The sequence below is a fragment of the Syngnathus floridae genome, chromosome 19 (assembly GCF_059516105.1).
Source record: "Syngnathus floridae isolate MCC-2025c chromosome 19, RoL_Sflo_1.0, whole genome shotgun sequence".
Lineage (NCBI taxonomy): Eukaryota > Metazoa > Chordata > Actinopteri > Syngnathiformes > Syngnathidae > Syngnathus > Syngnathus floridae.
In genome coordinates, this window is record NC_142431.1 from 10,304,593 (window position 1) to 10,325,600 (window position 21,008).

Sequence of the window (21,008 nt, forward strand, 5' to 3'; positions counted from 1 at the left end):
CAAGTAATGTAGAATAGATCCAAAGTAGTAATCCAGAATAGTTTTGAAGAGGCCATTAGAATAATAAACAAATCTGATTACCTTGAACATAATAACAAGCTAAGTGTTTAATATGTCCTATGAAGTCAAAATTGGGCACCATCATGTGGTGAAATTTGGAATTGCATCACATCCAATTTTGCCTGGGAACAAACAGATTAAATAAATCTTAGTTTTGAATAAGCCACTCCTTCTCAAACAAGTAAACTCTGCCCATTTCGCGCAGTAGATGTTCTGTTAATATCTAGTATTTATACAAAGTCATAATTTAAATTGCTTTCAACCTTCATTCATCGGTTCAACCAACATTACTCGCTCTTATTACCAACTTGTATTGATTTAACTAAGCGTTTAATACTTCCTATCAGGTCTCAAGGCAAGATTTGGCAAAATACAATTTCAGCAAATCCAATTTTGCCAGGGAACAAAAATAGATTAAATAAACTAAATAAGTCTTCTTCCCATTAAATAAATCAGAAAAGTCTGTCTTGTAACCAGTCCTCTTCAAACAAGTAAAGTCTGCCCATTTTGTGCCGTAGATTTTGTGTCTATGCCTAGTATTTAAACAAAATCATAATTTAAACGACTTCTTTCCTTCATTCACTTTGGAAATTTGGAATTGCAGCAAATCGAATTTTGGCAGGGAACAAAAATAGATCAATTAAACTAAATAAGTCTTCTTCCCATTAAATAAATTAAAAAAGTCTGTCTTGTAACCAGTCCTTTTCAAACAAGTAAAGTCTGCCCATTTTGTGCCGTCGATTTTGTGTTAATGCCTAGTATTTATACAAAATCATAATTTAAAGGACTTCATTCCTTCATTCACTTTGGAAATTTGGAATTGCAGCACATCAAATTTTGCCTGGGAAGAAAAGTAGATTAAATAAATTTAATAAGTCTTACTACTTCCCATTAAATAAATTAAATACGTCTTACTTGTTCCCACTCCTTTACAAAAAAGTAGTTTAAAACGAGGTCCCTTCACTCAACCTTTAACCCTATTTATTCACCTTCTAGGCTAAGTGTTAAAGGCTAAGTGTTAAAGGCTAAGTGTTAAAGGCTAAGTGTTAGAGGCTAAGTGCCAGAGGCTAGGCGCCAGAGGCGAGTTTTTGTGGGCTGAAGTTTTAGTGGGGTTAGTGTGAATACAATCCAAAAGAATACAACAGAATACAATACAATAGAATATAATACATAGATTAAATTCAATAGCTCTTACTACTTCCCATTAAATAAATTAAATACGTCTTACTTGTTCCCAATCCTTTTTAAAAAAGTAGTTTAAAACGAGGGCCCTTCACTCAACCTTTAACCTCAACCCCGCACGTCACATTGTGTTGTATCTGTGAATGTTGGTTGTGGCCAAATGATAGTTTTCTTTCATTCGTTTAGGTTCCACGGTGTTTGTTGGCTATGTTTTCCACTGTCAGAAGGATGAAAATACAAAGTACAACGCTTGGACGTGGGCGAAGACGTCACCGGTGAGTCCTTCCTTCCTATTTATTTACCTTCTAGATGCTAGAGGCTAAGTGTTAGAGGCTAAGTGTTAGAGGCTAAGTGTTAAACACAATACGAACAACACAACGATACTGCACTGAACAACACGATACCGCACTGAGAAACACGATACCGCACTGAACAACACGATACCGCACTGAACAACACCATGCCGCACTGAACACCATGCCACACTGAACAACACCATCCCGCACTGAACAACACCATGCCGCACTAAACAACACCATGCCGCACTGAACAACACCATGCCTCACTGAACGACACCATGCCGCACTGAAAGACACCATGCCGCACTGAACGACACCATGCCGCACTGAAAGACACCATCCCGCACTGAACACCATGCCGCACTGAACAACACCATCCTGCACTGAACAACACCATCCCGCACTGAACAACACCATGCCGCACTGAACAACATTATGCCGCACTGAACATTATGCCGCACTGAACAACACCATGCCGCACTGAACAACATTATGCCGCACTGAACAACACCATGCCGCACTGAACAACACCATGCCGCACTGAACAACACCATGCCGCACTGAACAACACCATGCCGCACTGAACAACATTATGCCGCACTGAACAACACCATGCCGCACTGAACAACACCATCCTGCACTGAACAACACCATTCCGCATTGAACACCATGCCGCACTGAACAACACCATCCCGCACTGAACAACACCATCCCGCACTGAACAACACCATGCCGCACTGAACAACATTATGCCGCACTGAACAACATTATGCCGCACTGAACAACACCATGCCGCACTGAACAACACCATGCCGCACTGAACAACACCATGCCGCACTGAACAACATTATAACGCACTGAACAACACCATCCCGCACTGAACAACACCATGCCGCACTAAACAACATTATGCCGCACTGAACAACATTATGCCGAAATGAACAACACCATGCCGCACTGAACAACACCATGCCGCACTGAACAACACCATCCTGCACTGAACAACACCATCCCGCACTGAACAACACCATGCCGCACTGAACAACACCATGCCGCACTGAACAACACCATGCCGCAATGAACAACACCATCCCGCACTGAACAACATTATGCCGCACTGAACAACATTATGCCGCACTGAACAACATTATGCCGCACTGAACAACATTATGCCGCACTGAACAACACCATGCCGCACTGAACAACACCATCCTGCACTGAACAACACCATCCCGCACTGAACAACACCATGCCGCATTAAACAACACCATGCCGCACTGAACAACACCATCCTGCACTGAACAACACCATGCCGCACTGAACAACACCATGCCGCACTGAACAACACCATGCCGCACTGAACAACATTATGCCGCACTGAACAACATTATGCCGCACTAAACAACATTATGTCGCACTGAACAACACCATGCCGCACTGAACAACACCATGCTGCACTGAACAACATTATGCCGCACTGAACAACACGATCCCGCATTGAACAACACCATCCCGCAGTGAACAACACCATGCCGCATTGAACAACACCATGCCGCACTGAACAACACCATGCTGCACTGAACAACATTATGCTGCACTGAACAACACGATCCTGCATTGGACAACACCATGCCGCACTGAACAACACCATCCTGCACTGAACAACACCATGCCGCACTGAACAACACCATGCCGCACTGAACAACATTATGCCGCACTGAAAAACACCATGCCGCACTGAACAACACCATCCCGCACTGAACAACACCATGCCGCATTGAACAACACCATGCCGCACTGAACAACATTATGCTGCACTGAACAACATTATGCTGCACTGAACAACACGATCCTGCATTGAACAACACCATACCGCACTGAACAACACCATCCTGCACTGAACAACACCATCCTGCACTGAACAACACCACCCCGCACTGAACAACATGATCCCGCATTGAACAACACCATCCCGCACTGAACAACACCATGCCGCACTGAACAACACCATTCTGCACTGAACAACACCATGCCGCACTGAACAACACCATGCCGCACTGAACAACACCATGCCGCACTGAACAACATTATGCCGCACTGAACAACACCATGCCGCACTGAACAACACCATCCCGCACTGAACAACACCATGCCGCATTGAACAACACCATGCCGCACTGAACAACACCATCCTGCACTGAACAACACCATCCCGCACTAAACAACACCATGCCGCACTGAACAACATTATGGCGCACTGGACAACATTATGCCGCACTGAACAACACCATGCTGCACTGAACAACATTATGCTGCACTGAAAAACACGATCCTGCATTGAACAACACCATGCCGCACTGAACAACACCATCCTGCACTGAACAACACCATGCCGCACTGAACAACACCATGCCGCACTGAACAACATTATGCCGCACTGAAAAACACCATGCCGCACTGAACAACACCATCCCGCACTGAACAACACCATGCCGCATTGAACAACACCATGCCGCACTGAACAACACCATGCTGCACTGAACAACATTATGCTGCACTGAACAACACGATCCTGCATTGAACAACACCATGCCGCACTGAACAACACCATGCTGCACTGAACAACATTATGCTGCACTGAACAACACGATCCTGCATTGAACAACACCATGCCGCACTGAACAACACCATCCTGCACTGAACAACACCATCCTGCACTGAACAACACCACCCCGCACTGAACAACATGATCCCGCATTGAACAACACCATCCCGCACTGAACAACATTATGCCGCACTGAAAAACACCATGCCGCACTGAACAACACCATCCCGCACTGAACAACACCATGCCGCATTGAACAACACCATGCGGCACTGAACAACACCATGCTGCACTGAACAACATTATGCTGCACTGAACAACACGATCCTGCATTGAACAACACCATGCCGCACTGAACAACACCATCCTGCACTGAACAACACCATCCTGCACTGAACAACACCCCGCACTGAACAACATGATCCCGCATTGAACAACACCATCCCGCACTGAACAACACCATGCCGCACTGAACAACACCATTCCGCACTGAACAACACCATGCCGCACTGAACAACACCATGCCGCACTGAACAACACCATGCCGCACTGAACAACACCATGCCGCACTGAACAACATTATGCCGCACTGAACAACACCATGCCGCACTGAACAACACCATCCCGCACTGAACAACACCATGCCGCATTGAACAACACCATGCCGCACTGAACAACACCATCCTGCACTGAACAACACCATCCCGCACTAAACAACACCATGCCACACTGGACAACATTATGGCGCACTGGACAACATTATGCCGCACTGAACAACACCATGCCGCACTGAACAACACCATGCCGCACTGAACAACACCATGCCGCACTGAACAACACCATGCCGCACTGAACAACATTATGCCGCACTGAACAACACCATGCCGCACTGAACAACACCATGCCGCACTGAACAACACGATCCCGCATCGAACAACACCATCCTGCACTGAACACCATGCCGCACTGAACAACACCATGCCGCACTGAACAACACCATTCCACACTGAACAACACCATGCCGCACTGAACAACACCATCCTGCACTGAACAACACCATCCCGCACTGAACAACACTATGCCGCATTGAACAACACCATGCCGCACTGAACAACACCATCCTGCACTGAACAACACCATGCCGCACTGAACAACACCATGCCGCACTGAACAACACCATGCCGCACTGAACAACATTATGCCGCACTGAACAACATTATGCCGCACTAAACAACATTATGTCGCACTGAACAACACCATGCCGCACTGAACAACACCATGCTGCACTGAACAACATTATGCCGCACTGAACAACACGATCCCGCATTGAACAACACCATCCCGCACTGAACAACACCATGCCGCATTGAACAACACCATGCCGCACTGAACAACACCATCCCGCACTGAACAACACCACCCCGCACTGAACAACACCATGCCGCACTGAACAACACCATGCCGCACTGAACAACACCATGCCGCACTGAACAACACCATTCCGCACTGAACAACACCATGCCGCACTGAACAACACCATGCCGCACTGAACAACACCATGCCGCACTGAACAACACCATGCCGCACTGAACAACATTATGCCGCACTGAACAACACCATGCCGCACTGAACAACACCATCCCGCACTGAACAACACCATGCCGCATTGAACAACACCATGCCGCACTGAACAACACCATCCTGCACTGAACAACACCATCCCGCACTGAACAACACCATGCCGCACTGAACAACATTATGGCGCACTGAACAACATTATGCCGCACTGAACAACACCATGCCGCACTGAACAACACCATGCCGCACTGAATAACACCATGCCGCACTGAACAACACTATGCCGCACTGAACAACATTATGCCGCACTGAACAACACCATGCCGCACTGAACAACACCATGCCGCACTGAACAACACCATGCCGCACTGAACAACACGACGTCGCACTGAACAACACGACGCCGCACAGAACAACACGACGCCGCACAGAATAACACAATACCGCACAGAACAACACAATACCGCACAAACAGTTTTAGATAATATTACGTCGCAGTCATGTGACGCGGACATGACGTCAATAGGCGGAACTCACGGCAAAATTATAATCCGTGGGCGTGGCTTGCAACAGGAAGTAGGAAAGCGGCAGTTCTGGCAAACAAGACACAGCGGTTAGTAACACGATGACTAACAAGGCAAATATTTTTGTTTTCAGCTTGCAACTTGACCGTCTAGAGCGTACAAGGTAATTACAACTGTTTTTTTTTAGCCCTGAAAAGCGAGGGAGTGTGGCGTTTGGGAGGAATGTCGAACTCGGCGTCTGCTTCCAGCCACAGACGCCAAATTTCGACGATTATTTCGACTGGTCAACGGTTGTAAATTATTGCGTTGACTAAAAACTTTATTTAACTCTACTCTTAACTTTGCCGTTTCAGATATGCGGGTATTACACCGCGGAAATGACGTCAATAGGCTGAACTCTCGCCAAAATTCAAATCTGTGGGCGCAATGGCCTTGAGCGAGACACCGGATACAAACGCGACGATTATCAACAGAAATATCTTTATTTTCCGCTTGCAAGTGGACCGTCTAGAGCGTACACGGTAAGTACAACTCATTGTGTTTAAAAAGATTTACGTTTGTGTAGTTTGCGTTGCGTTGTATCTGTGAATGTTGGTTGAGGCTAAATGTTAATGTTTAATTTCATTCCTTTAGGTTCCACGGTGTTTGTTGGCTGTATGTTTTCCACTGCAAGAAGAGGCTCGTATCATTGACCAGCAGGAGCTACAATGGTGAGTACCCCTTTCGTCTTCCATTTATGTTAAACACTTCCTATTTCATGTCTAACAGTACTCGATTTAACAAATAACCATAAATAAATACAGTGTGGGCAGTCACGTTAACATATGTGATTATCCTGCCTAATATGTTTATCACAAATATGTCACTAATCACTAATATGTTTATTTGTTTATCACAACACCTTTGGACCTTCAGCAATCGATTATTTACCTTCATCTACATAGAGACAGAACGATGGTGTCTTAAACATCTCATTCATTTCACCAAATAACTTCACGCAGGTGGATAACGGCCGTCTCGGTCACGCTATGTTGCGTGATGCAGTTTTGAAGAACCAAATGCATTTATTCAATGAATAAGTCAAGCTAGTTCTATGTTTATGATGTTGTAAGTTACGGTACCGATTGAAGTTGAGTTCGAAGCCAGTGGAAAACAGCGCTGCGTTTGTGCTCTCCAGGTACAAATGTTGTGATCTCTGACTGACGACCGGGCGAGACTCGAGTAAGAGATGTCCAAACGAGCTCCGGCAGGGCGGGCCAAGGCGGAGCGAACGGACGCCCTTCAGGCCGCCAATGACGAGCTGAGAACCAAACTGATGGACGTCCAGTTAGAACTTCAGCAGGAGAAGAACAAGGTGAAAACCTCAACAGACAGACACTGCCTGCCTCCCTGCCTGCCTCCCTGCCTGCCTCCCTGCCTGCCTCCCTCCCTCCCAGTTTTCCCGATGTAGATTAGACATGCGTGTGCCATGACTGTGTCAGCCTACATCAACAAATGCACCGAGGACGTCAGCACCACTAAGAATATCATCACCCGGGGCAACCAACGACCCTGGATGACTGAGGAGGTACGTCAAACGCTACGAGCGCGGAACTCTGCCTTCAAGTCTGGCGACAAGGAGACACTGAGGACAGCGAGAGCCAACTTGAACCGTGCCATCAGGATAGCGAAGCGAGACCGCAGTCGAAAATTTCAGGATCGTTTCCACGACGTCAAAAACATCAGGAGTATGTGGCAAGGCATACGGGCGATTACAGACTACAACTCACCCTCCCCCCCCCCGGTGGGTGTAGTTGATGCTGACTTTCTAAATGGTCTAAATAACTTCTTTGGGAGGTTCGAGGCACTAAACGGCACTCCAGCAGTTAAAACTGTCCCCCATCAGGAAGAGGAGGTACTCTGCCTTGACTCCGCCGATGTGTTGAAGACCCTGAGGAGAGTCAACCCCTGTAAGGCCCCTGGCCCCGACAACATTCCTGGGCGTGTGTTCAGGGAATGTGCAAGTCATCTGGCTGGGGTCATCACAGACATTTTTAACACCTCGCTGGGCCAAGCCACAGTGCCGGCGTGCTTTAAGACTGCCTCCATCATTCCGGTGCCGAAGAAACCTCAAATCACCTCATTTAATGATTACCGGCCTGTTGCACTGACTCCGGTTATGATGAAGTGCTTCGAAAGGCTGCTTAAAGGTCACATCGTTTCCAGACTCCCCCTATTATTTGACCCGTTCCAGTTTGCCGACCGGCAAAACCGCTCCACTCAGGACGCCATCTCCTCCGTTCTTCACCTGAGCCTGGCTCACCTGGAGGAGAAGAACACCCATGTGCGGCGGCTGTTCCTGGACTTCAGCTCAGCGTTTAACACCATCATCCCACAGCATCTGGTAGGAAAATTGGAACACCTGGGCTTCAACACCCCCCTTCGCAACTGGCTGCTAGACTTCCTCACCAACAGACCTCAGTCAGTCCGGGTCGGACAGAACACCTCTGATGTCATCACCCTCAGCACAGGCTCCCTTCAGGGCTGCGTCCTGAGCCCCCTGCTGTGCACCCTGATGACACACGACTGCGTCCTCAGGTTCACCACCAATCACATCGTGAAGTCAGCAGACGACACAACGGTGGTGGGGCTCATCAGAGACAACAACGACCTGGACTACAGAGAGGAGGTGGAGCAGCTGGTGGGCTGGTGCAGAGAAAACAGCCTGATCCTGAATGAGGAGAAGATGAAGGAGATCATCGTCGACTTCAGGAAAAAACAGCCTCACCACGCTCCACTGATCATCAACAGCTCAGCTGTGGAGGTGGTCAGCACCACCAAATTCCTGGGGGTCCACATCACAGAAGACCTCACCTGGACTATGAACACTACGGCACTGGTCAAGAGGGCACAGAAGCGCTTGTACTTCCTGCGGAGGATGAGGAGAGCCCACCTGCCCCCACCCATCATGAGGACGTTCTACAGGAGCACCATAGAGAGCATTCTGACAAGCTGTCTCTCTGTGTGGTGTGGAGGCTGCACCGCCTCCGATTGGAAGAACGTGAGGAGAGTGGTGAGGACAGCAGAGAGGATCATAGGGGCTCCTCTTCCCTCCATTCAGGACATTTCATCTCAGCGCTGCATGTCCCGTGCCCGTAACATCATCAATGACCCATCACACCCCCACCATGGACTGTTCTCCCTGCTGCCCTCTGGGAAGAGGTTTGCAGCATCCGCTGCAGGTCCACCAGGTTCTGCAACAGCTTTTTCCCTGCTGTCATCAGACTGTTGAACACTAGAACTGTTGAGCTCTAAACTGAACTCTGCATCACACATTCACAGAACTGTACTTTATGACACTACGGACCTCTATCTTGCACTATCTCGCACTACCAACTTTACTGAACTTGTATAAACCCTTTAAATAGAAGTTTAATACATGGTTTAGCATTCCTCTGCACACTCTTGAATACTGTTTTGCCTACTTGCACTATTGCATAATTATCACTGCTGCACTTTATACTTATTTTTAATATATATATATATATATATATATATATAGTATATATGTATATATATATATTTTCATAGGGTATGTTACTTCTATTCAACTGCAATATCACTACTTTGTTGTAAGACGTATGCAACGGAATTTCGTTTTGTATGCACCATGTGCAGACAAGATGACAATAAAGTTTGTCTAAGTCTAAGTCTAAGTCATGTCAGGTCAGCTGTCTGGAGAGAGAGAGAAGTCAGGACCTGCGGGCGGAGCACCACCGTGCCACCGCCGCCATGACGGAACTCAAAAGCAAACTCCATGAGGAGAAGCAGAAAGAGTTAGCCATTACCAGGGAGACATTACTGCGGCAGCATGAAATGGAGCTGATGAGAGTGATCAAAATCAAAGATGGAGAGATCCAGCGACTGAATGCCTTGGTCCTCAGCCTGAGGGACGGCTCCATGGACAAGGGGATCCGCTCTATCCGTGTCTGACTATCCGCACGCCACGTCGGGCTTCGATGCGGCCGCTACCGTATTGTGTAGCTTGTCCCCAGTAAGCGTCGCGGCGCTCCGTTGCGGTCTCAACGGCCCGGTGTGGCGCAATGTCTGCTCAGGTGAGGAGGGGGGGCGCTTTGCTGGCGGAGGTGGAGGAGACGCGGCGGTGTCGGGAGACCGAGCGGTGTCGCCTCCACCAGGAGCGCGGAAGAAGCCCTGGCAGCGGCCCAGCAGGCCTGGCAGTCCCGAGCGGCCGAGCTCCGATCGGCTCATCACCAGCATCGGGAGGAGCTGAGCCGAACCAAGAGAGACTGCGAGAGGGAGATCCGCCGACTGGTAGGACTGATCAGATGCGCGGTGCGTGGCTATGTTCCCAATTTCGTTGTATACCTGCAGTGCAATGACACCTAAGGCATTCTATTCTATTCTATTTCACAAGAAGAAAATGTCCGGTTGCTCGCTTCGCTTTTGTCACAGCAAAGGTGTTCTAGTCGATTCAAGAAAAAAATTGGCCGGTTGCTCTCTTTGTTTTTGTCACAATTCTGGCAAATGAGTTTGCCCGCCTGCCTGAGCGCTCCCCGTTTGTACATCCAGACGGATGAGATCAAGCTGAAAGACAGAGCGGTTAGTGTTTTGGATGAAGCCCTGGGGCCGGCCACGTCCACCGCCTTCAGCTGCAGACTCAGGCTGCCGAGCAGCAGATCGCTGCCCTGAGGGATTCCCAAAGGGCGGGCCTAAACTACCCTGGAAGTGGGGTCAACGCCGCTACTAGCAATCCTCTTCATTGCGTAAGCCACCTCATCACACACTTGCAGTACGCATGACTTAGTTCGTTGCTGGAGGAAGGTAGCACAAAAACAGTTTTGAACTTTGAACGAGTGCTTGTGTGTGTGTGTTGCGGGGCGTTTTCAGTCTCAGGAGGATCGGGACACGCGACGGTTTCATCTGAAAATCGCTGAGCTCAGCGCAGTCATCAGGAAACTGGAGGATCGAAACGCCCTGCTTTCTGAAGAGCGCAATGAACTGGTAATTTATTGACGGCACGCTTGAAGGTTTGCGCTACGTTTGATGCGCGCCATCCAGCGAGGCACCCATTGCGCTTGCTTATTAGTTGAGCGGCGCGGCGAGTCGGTTGCCTGGTAGATGTCTTTTATTGGGAGCCAAAGCCACGATTCCGTTCAAACCGATGCAAAAGGAATGGATACGTTCTGGCCCGCGTGTTGTGCGTCTTTCACATCCCGCACTTCATGCTTGCAGCTAAAGCGACTGAGAGAAACAGAAAGCCAGTTTCTGCCACTCCTGTACAAAAACAAACGCCTGAGCAGGAAGAATGAAGAACTCTCGCTGGTGCTGTGTCGCCTTGAAAACAAAGTGCGCTTTGTCACCCAGGAGAACGAGGAGATGGCAAGCTTGGTAAGTCGACGCGGACAACGGCGGCGTGCCAACAGAGTCCACTGCATTTGTGTTCCACAGAGAAGGCCTAGTTCGCTCAATGACCTGGACCGCGGTTGCGGCCAGCAGGACGGTGAAATGGAGTTCCTTCAAGTTGTGGAGCAGCGGCACATCATCGACGACTTGTCCAAGGTCTTCAGGCAGGCGACTCGGTGCACGTACGGCAGCGCCGCGCTCGCTCGCTGTCGCCAGGAAACCTTTTCCGTCCAAAGCTTGGCCGGCGGCCGCCATCCAAAAAATTGGCCCCTTAAATTCCGACCTTTCAAGCAGGAGCATTGTGCGCACGCGTTTGAACACGCTTTAGACTTGTTTTGCCGTTTTCAGCAGCTCAAAGCTCCCGTTTTGTCAGCGCCTTTGCCACTCGCTGTGCGCTGAAAACGACGGACTTGCCCGGCTGCTCAGCCCGTCAACCATGAGCCGCGAGCGCGACGTCATTGTCCGTAGGCAGCTAGTGGCAAAATGCACCCTGTTAGAGTTGCGCTCGCTCCAACTTATTTTGCAAGAACCACACGGGAGACAAGTAAGTTCTTTTGGACACCTGCAGGTGGAGAGTCCATCCGTTGTACGAATGAAGTCTGACTCTCGGCTCCTGCACGAGCATTTTAATTAAGAGAAACAGGGTGGGTGTAAGAGTGGATTGAATAGAGGAAGCCCTTGACCTCTAGTCAAAACATAGCAAGGGGTGTTTTACGACTTTGTGTAGGAAGGGATAAGCGATAGGGATAAATAAGGGATAAATAATATTATTTATTACAGGTCGCAGTCAAAGTCAAAGCAACACAATGATACGATAAAGATAATCTGGAAAACCCTGACACACCCTGTAGTTGTCACTTTTGGAAAAGACGAGCGTCCCTCCAATCATCGCCGGTGACGTGTTTTTCAGGCTCTGGAGACAGGAGCTCATGTCAGAAATGTCATTGTGAGTCGCGTTTGTTTCTGCGCCGGAGCCGTTCGTTCCCTTTGCATCCAAAGAATCTCAAAGGCGGATTATTTGTGTCGACAGGAGAGAGATTTGCTGCTACAATACCGACGTCGAGAATCTCTGAGGAGGAACAAAGCGTGAGGTCCTGCAAGGTGAGTCTGTTTGTTTGCGGCTGCTTGGTGTTGCGCAAGATGAAATGGCCTTTTTCTCGCTATCGTTCCTCTCGTCGATTCATCGTGAGGTGTCGCTTCAGTTTGTTCAGAGAGATGTTTGCTTCCGCGCCCGCAGGTCATCGAAACATTTTACGGCTACGACGAAGACGTGTTGGTGGACTCGGACGGATCGTCCTTGTCTTTTCACACCGACAGAACCCCCGACACGGAACCCGAAGAGGTAGCCCGCCATTTCTGCCAGCGTATTGGCACCAAACATTCCTCTTCAGCCTGGAATCGGACTCGTCTTTGCGTCGCGGGTGCTTTGTCGCCGGTCTGACTGATTCTGGTACTAGTGCTGTGTTGCATTGGTGTGTGCATGAAGAGGCGGAGCTTCGCTACCGCCAGCTGACGCAAGAATATCAAGCGCTGCAACGAGCCTACGCTCTGCTAGCCCAGACCAGCGAAAGGGGACTACGACGCCGAGAAGGAGATCAAGGTGGCGCCCCTTCCCGCAACCCCCGGCCGGGTCGCAGCCTCCCCGTTCTCACCCAGCCTCGGGTGTTCTCTGGTCTGAAAGGAGGAGGAGGAGCCTCCCTCCTCCTCCTTTCAGACCAGAGAAAAGCTGATGGTAGAAATGGGTCACTATCAAAGCAGAGTAGCAGATCTGGAGTCAGCGCTGAAGCAACAAGGACAGGTAAGCTCATCAATGAGCACACCTTTTTCTCAGACAAAATAGCTACATTCTTCAGTCACTCATCCGTCTGGCATTACTGGACCAACCCCCCCCCCCCCCCCCCCCCCGAACGTGGCTGGGAAAATGCGGAGAAAAGCAAATGTCATTTTCCAGTCAACCAAAGAATTTGTGGATGAAAATGACACAACATTCCAAAGCTGTCCACGCGTTTGTCTCTTCTAGAATGTCAAGTGGGTGGAGGAGAAGCAGCTGCTGCGTCAGAGCAATCAGCAGTTGGCCGAAAAGGTGACGGAAAGAAAGGCGCTGGGCGGAGTCGCTTGGCGTCACACCTGTCGGGAAGCCCCGCAGATGAGGTCTGACTGTCTTTTCAGGTCAGGCGGATGGAGGCGGAAGAAGCGCGTCTGAAAGAGCACATCCAGGATATCCGAGACCAAAACGAACTGCTTGAGTTCCGCATCCTGGAGCTGGAGGTGGGAAGACTCGCACAAGCGTGTTGAGGCCAGAGATGTGACGGACGGACGGACGGACGGACGGACGGACGGATGCATGCCTCTGCCTTTCAGGAGAGGGAGTGGCGCTCCCCCGTCTTGAAGTTTCTGCAAGTCCGTTTCCCAGACGGCCTCAGCCCTTTGCAGATCTACTGCGAGGCCGAGGGCGTGAGCGTACGTAAGGCGTCCCTCGCAACCCTAACCTTAACCCGAGGTCCCAGAACACCTTACATTGCTCCTTGCGCCTTTCCCCCGGACATCGTCATCAGTGATCTGATGAAGAAGCTGGACATCCTGGGCTATAACGCCGTAAGTGTATGTCGAACTCCTTATGTTCGCACTCCACGAGACTCGGCGGCTCAAATGTGACTTTTGGAAGGCTTTGCGCTGAAAGAAGCTTGTTGACGCTGTGCCTTTGGGCTCTTGCAGAATCTCACCAGCGAGGAGCAGGTGGTCGTGATTCACGCCAGGACCCTTCTCACCCTAGCCGAGAAGGTAACACGCACGTCCACGCACGCTCTCGCATTCTGCTTATGTGACAGCAGCCTTTCCTCAGTGGTTAGAATACATCAAAGTGACCAAGTCAACACTTCAACAGAAGATGTTGGACATTGAAAGTGAGAAGGTAGACAGACACGCGACATCAGCCAAGGGGAACTCCGGCAATGTGCCCCAACAATTCTGACCTTGAGCTGTGCTAGGATATGTTCTGCAAGCAGAAGGGCTACCTGGATGAAGAGTTGGACTTCAGGAAGTGTTCCATGGACCAGGCTCATAAGGTAAGCCGCCCTCAAATCTCCCGCCGGACCACTGATGGACGAGGATTGCGGCCCAGAGGATCCTGGAGCTGGAGGCCATGTTGTACGAGGCGCTACCGCAGCGGGACTGCCCCGCCACGGACGGCGAAAAAGCCAGCCACGCTGGCGTGAATGACGTGCTGACGGCGGATCAGAGAGAAGAGCTTAGGAGCGCCGTGGACCAATGGAAGCGAGCCCTGATGTGCGAGTTGAGGGAGCGCGACGCTTGCATCCTCCAAGAGAGAATGGATCTGCTGCACAGCGCGCAACAGGTAAGGGCCCAAAGCCAGCCCGGCACTTACTTGCACGCTTACTGGCTTTTGAATGCCACTTTCCATTTGTCCGTCCTAGAGGAACAAAGAGCTGAAAGAATTCATCGAAGCTCAGAAGAGACAAATCAAACAATTGGAGGAGAAGTTTCTGTTTCTCTTTCTATTCTTCTCCTTGGCCTTCATTCTGTGGCCCTAACACCAGCTGGTGAGTGAGCTCCAGCGGCACCGCACTCGACACCTCCGATACACTGCCAGCCGGTCTCAGACGTTGGCAGACGCTCCGATGCCAACGTATACCCCCCGCCACGGTGACAGAGGCACCGCGTCACACCGGCGCTCATCCAATCAGAAGGCAGGAAAAGCAAATTCACATGCAGGGCACTTTTGAACCAGAAGAGAGCGCCACAAAAAACGGTTGTTGCCCCAAACGCGCACTAAAAAGGGTCAGAATAACAAGAGTCCCACTGGCCAGCCGGGGCCACCCGTCCAGCTGTTTCTTCAGGGGGGAAAAAAATTGGAGTCACCGGTGAGTACATTTTGCATTTAGCTCTGCTTTTCTGCTTCTGTCTTCAAGTGTGTGGCATCCTGCGATCAAAGAGTCAGCCAACCCCAAAGCGGTTGACCTCAACGTCCCACCACCATGCCTACCAGAGCAGGTGACGTGATGCTTTGGACATCCTTCCGTCTCAGATGCCCAAAAGTACTCTTTGCCACATCTGCGGCAATACGGTGTCTTTTCAAAGGTGCAAATAAATCCAGCGTGGGCGGAACACGCACGTCTTCGGTTTTTCCCGCTTTGTTTGTGTGACAGCTGTTGTGAAAATTTTATACAAATAAAGTTGTATAGTACAGGTTTGGCCAAGCCGCAACTCCCGAACCGCATGCGGCTCTTTTATGTTCATATCAACATTTGTGTGTGTGTGTGTGTGTGTGGGGGGGGGGGGGGTTGTGCGTGTTGGCTTCACTTGAGTTCAATTTGGTATTTTGGTCAAAAGCGCATGTGGTGAAATTCCACAAAGTAGGATGGGCAAACACATTTCTTTAAACTATGAGTGTCAATTGGGCTCTCGAAATGGCAGGGAAAAGATGCACAGCAAAACGAAAATACGTAGATGAACACAGGACGTTTTAATCAGAGTGGGAAAGTTTCTATTTTTTGTTGAACGTGATGACAAACCATTCTGCCTGATATGTCAGACCTCAGCGCATTTCAAAGATTCAAATCTTCAGCGCCATGCACTTCAGCTCACTCCATGCTAACATTGATCAGGCGTCGAACCCGCATCATCATGCTTAAGAGGTGGCCATGCTAACCAGTGCGCCATTATGTCAACGCATAATAACTAAGTCTACTGGTCAAAACAGCGGTTACTATATGACGTCGCTACGTCGTGGTCACGTGACGCAGACAAGACGTCAATGGACGTGGGCAGAGTTAACTTGTTTAAAAGGGAGTAGGCAGAAGAAATATTTAATTTATTTAAATCTATTTTGAGTGCACACCATTATGCCAATGCATAACAACTGTAAATCTACTAAACAAAACAGCGGTTGCTATATGACATCTGCCACGTCGTGGTCACGTGACATACGTGACGTCGATGGGCGTAACTTTCGCCGGAATTCAAATCCGCGGGGAGAGTTAACTTGTTTAAAAGAGAGTGGGCAGAAGAATTATTTAATTTATTTAAATCTATTTGGTGTGTGCGCCATTATGTCAATGCATAACAACTGTAAGTCTACTAAACAAAACAGCGGTTGCTATATGACGTCTGCCACGTCGTGGTCACGTGACGCGGACGTGACGTCGACGCCTACTTTACATCCCACCGATCACAGGACCCCTCGGCTGCATAACCGTGCCCCCTTCCCAACCAATCGGATTTGCTATACGCGAAAACGACGCCAATGGAAAGAGCTTCCGCCCAAATTTAAATCCGTGGGCGTGGCTCGCAGCAGGAAGTAGGAAAATGGCGGCGATGTTGACAAAGACACAGCGGATGGTAACAAACGACTAACAAGAGAAATATTTTTATTTTCTGCTTGCAACTGGACCGTCCAGAGCGTACACGGTAAGTACAACTCATCGTTTTTAAAAAGAAGTACTTTTGTTGCCCTGAAAAGCGAGTGAGCGTGGCGTTTGTGGGGGACGTCGAATTTCGACGATTCTTTCTGGTCAACGGTTGTAAATGATTGTGTTGATTAAAAAAGAAAACTTGATGTAACTCTACTTTTAACTGCCGTTTCAGATAGATTTGGAATTGCATCACATCCAATTTTGCCTAGAGCGTACACGGTAAGTAACACTCGTTGTGTTTAAGGAGATTTACGTTTGTAATAGCAGAAGTGTAGCCGCGTTGCGTTGTACGTGTGAATGTTGGTCCGGGCGAAATGTTAATGTTTAATTTCATTCCTTTAGGTTCCACGGTGTTTGTTGGCTGCAAGTTTTCCACTGCAAGAAGAGGCTCATATCATTGACCAGGAGCGAGCTACAATGGTGAGTAGCCATAACATTTATGTTAAACACTTCCTATTTCATGTCTAACAGTACTTGATTTAACAAATAACCATAAATAAATACAGTGTGGGCACTGAAGTTAACATATGTGATTATACTGCCTAATCTGTCACCGAGTAGATTGTTGCAAAGTAATATAAGATCCAAAGTTGTAATTCAGAATAGTTTTCAAAAGAAGGCCATTAGAATTATATACAAGTCTGATTACCCTGAACAAGCTATTAATTAAATCACAAATTCTTCAATTCAAAGATTTGGTAGATTATCAGACAAATAATGTCTAACAGTAATTGATTTAACACATCACGATAAGTAGATTGAGTGTGGGCACTCTCAAGTTAACATATGTGATTATACTGCCTAATCTGTTACAGAGTATGTTGTTGCCAAGTAATGTAGAATAGATCCAAAGTAGTAATCCAGAATAGTTTTGAAGAGGCCATTAGAATGATAAACAAATCTGATTACCTTGAACATAATAACAAGCTAAGTGTTTAATATGTCCTATGAAGTCAAAATTGGGCACCATCATGTGGTGAAATTTGGAATTGCATCACATCCAATTTTGCCTGGGAACAAACACATTACATAAATCTTAGTTTTGAATAAGCCACTCCTTCTCAAACAAGTAAACTCTGCCCATTTTGCGCAGTAGATGTTCTGTTAATATCTAGTATTTATACAAAGTCATAATTTAAATTGCTTTCAACCTTCATTCATCGGTTCAACCAACATTACTCGCTCTTATTACCAACTTGTATTGATTTAACTAAGCGTTTAATACTTCCTATCAGGTCTCAAATCGAGATTTGGCAAAATACAATTTCAGCAAATCCAATTTTGCCAGGGAACAAAAATAGATTAAATAAACTAAATAAGTCCTCTTCCCATTAAATAAATCAGAAAAGTCTGTCTTGTAACCAGTCCTCTTCAAACAAGTAAAGTCTGCCCATTTTGTGCCGTAGAATTTGTGTCTATGCCTAGTATTTAAACAAAATCATAATTTAAACGACTTCTTTCCTTCATTCACTTTGGAAATTTGGAATTGCAGCAAATCGAATTTTGGCAGGGAACAAAAATAGATCAATTAAACTAAATAAGTCTTCTTCCCATTAAATAAATTAAAAAAGTCTGTCTTGTAACCAGTCCTTTTCAAACAAGTAAAGTCTGCCCATTTTGTGCCGTCGATTTTGTGTTAATGCCTAGTATTTATACAAAATCATAATTTAAAGGACTTCATTCCTTCATTCACTTTGGAAATTTGGAATTGCAGCACATCAAATTTTGCCTGGGAAGAAAAGTAGATTAAATAAATTTAATAAGTCTTACTACTTCCCATTAAATAAATTAAATACGTCTTACTTGTTCCCACTCCTTTTCAAAACAGTAGTTTAAAACGAGGGCCCTTCACTCAATCTTTAACCTCAACCCCGCACGTTGTGTTGTATCTGTGAATGTTGGTTGTGGCCAAATGATAGTTTTCTTTCATTCGTTTAGGTTCCAAGAAAACTTGATGTAACTCTACTTTTAACTGCCGTTTCAGATAAGCGGGTATTACGTCGCAGTCAAATGCCGCGGATATGACGTAATTGCCCGAACCTCCGCCAAAATTCAAATCTGTTGGCGCGATGGCCGTGAGCCACTGAGCAGCGACGATTATCAACAGAAATATCTTTATTTTCTGCTTGCAACTGGACCGTCTAGAGCGTACACGGTAAGTAACACTCATTGTGTTTAAGGAGATTTACGTTTGTAATAGCAGAAGTGTAGCCGCGTTGCGTTGTACGTGTGAAAATTGGTCGAGGCGAAATGTTAATGTTTAATTTCATTCCTTTAGGTTCCACGGTGTTTGTTGGCTGCAAGTTTTCCACTGCAAGAAGAGGCTCGTATCATTGATCAGGAGCGAGCTACAATGGTGAGTAGCCATAACATTTATGTTAAACACTTCCTATTTCATGTCTAACAGTACTTGATTTAACAAATAACCATAAATAAATACAGTGTGGGCACTGAAGTTAACATATGTGATTATACTGCCTAATCTGTCACGGAGTAGATTGTTGCAAAGTAATATAAGATCCAAAGTTGTAATTCAGAATAGTTTTCAAAAGAAGGCCATTAGAATTATATACAAGTCTGATTACCCTGAACAAGCTATTAATTAAATCACAAATTCTTCAATTCAAAGATTTGGTAGATTATCAGACAAATAATGTCTAACAGTAATTGATTTAACACATCACGATAAGTAGATTGAGTGTGGGCACTCTCAAGTTAACATATGTGATTATACTGCCTAATCTGTTACAGAGTATGTTGTTGCCAAGTAATGTAGAATAGATCCAAAGTAGTAATCCAGAATAGTTTTGAAGAGGCCATTAGAATGATAAACAAATCTGATTACCTTGAACATAATAACAAGCTAAGTGTTTAATATGTCCTATGAAGTCAAAATTGGGCACCATCATGTGGTGAAATTTGGAATTGCATCACATCCAATTTTGCCTGGGAACAAACAGATTACATAAATCTTAGTTTTGAATAAGCCACTCCTTCTCAAACAAGTAAACTCTGCCCATTTTGCGCAGTAGATGTTCTGTTAATATCTAGTATTTATACAAAGTCATAATTTAAATTGCTTTCAACCTTCATTCATCGGTTCAACCAACATTACTCGCTCTTATTACCAACTTGTATTGATTTAACTAAGCGTTTAATACTTCCTATCAGGTCTCAAATCGAGATTTGGCAAAATACAATTTCAGCAAATCCAATTTTGCCAGGGAACAAAAATAGATTAAATAAACTAAATAAGTCCTCTTCCCATTAAATAAATCAGAAAAGTCTGTCTTGTAACCAGTCCTCTTCAAACAAGTAAAGTCTGCCCATTTTGTGCCGTAGATTTTGTGTCTATGCCTAGTATTTAAACAAAATCATAATTTAAACGACTTCTTTCCTTCATTCACTTTGGAAATTTGGAATTGCAGCAAATCGAATTTTGGCAGGGAACAAAAATAGATCAATTAAACTAAATAAGTCTTCTTCCCATTAAATAAATTAAAAAAGTCTGTCTTGTAACCAGTCCTTTTCAAACAAGTAAAGTCTGCCCATTTTGTGCCGTCGATTTTGTGTTAATGCCTAGTATTTATACAAAATCATAATTTAAAGGACTTCATTCCTTCATTCACTTTGGAAATTTGGAATTGCAGCACATCAAATTTTGCCTGGGAAGAAAAGTAGATTAAATAAATTTAATAAGTCTTACTACTTCCCATTAAATAAATTAAATACGTCTTACTTGTTCCCACTCCTTTTCAAAACAGTAGTTTAAAACGAGGGCCCTTCACTCAATCTTTAACCCCAACCCCGCACGTTGTGTTGTATCTGTGAATGTTGGTTGTGGCCAAATGATAGTTTTCTTTCATTCGTTTAGGTTCCAAGAAAACTTGATGTAACTCTACTTTTAACTGCCGTTTCAGATAAG

General features: G+C 46.7%; 1 protein-coding gene across 1 annotated transcript; it reads left to right on the forward strand.

Moving 5' to 3' along the window:
* The first annotated feature begins 12,153 nt into the window (after positions 1-12,153).
* Positions 12,154-14,306, forward strand: LOC148382085 (janus kinase and microtubule-interacting protein 3-like). Its single transcript, XM_088362679.1, has 6 exons — positions 12,154-12,597; positions 12,682-12,752; positions 12,889-13,449; positions 13,672-13,734; positions 13,821-13,919; positions 14,013-14,306. The coding sequence occupies exons 3-6, from the start codon at positions 13,381-13,383 to the stop codon at positions 14,304-14,306; spliced, it is 525 nt and encodes a 174-aa protein (XP_088218805.1). The 5' UTR covers positions 12,154-12,597; positions 12,682-12,752; positions 12,889-13,380.
* Positions 14,307-21,008: the final 6,702 nt, after the last annotated feature.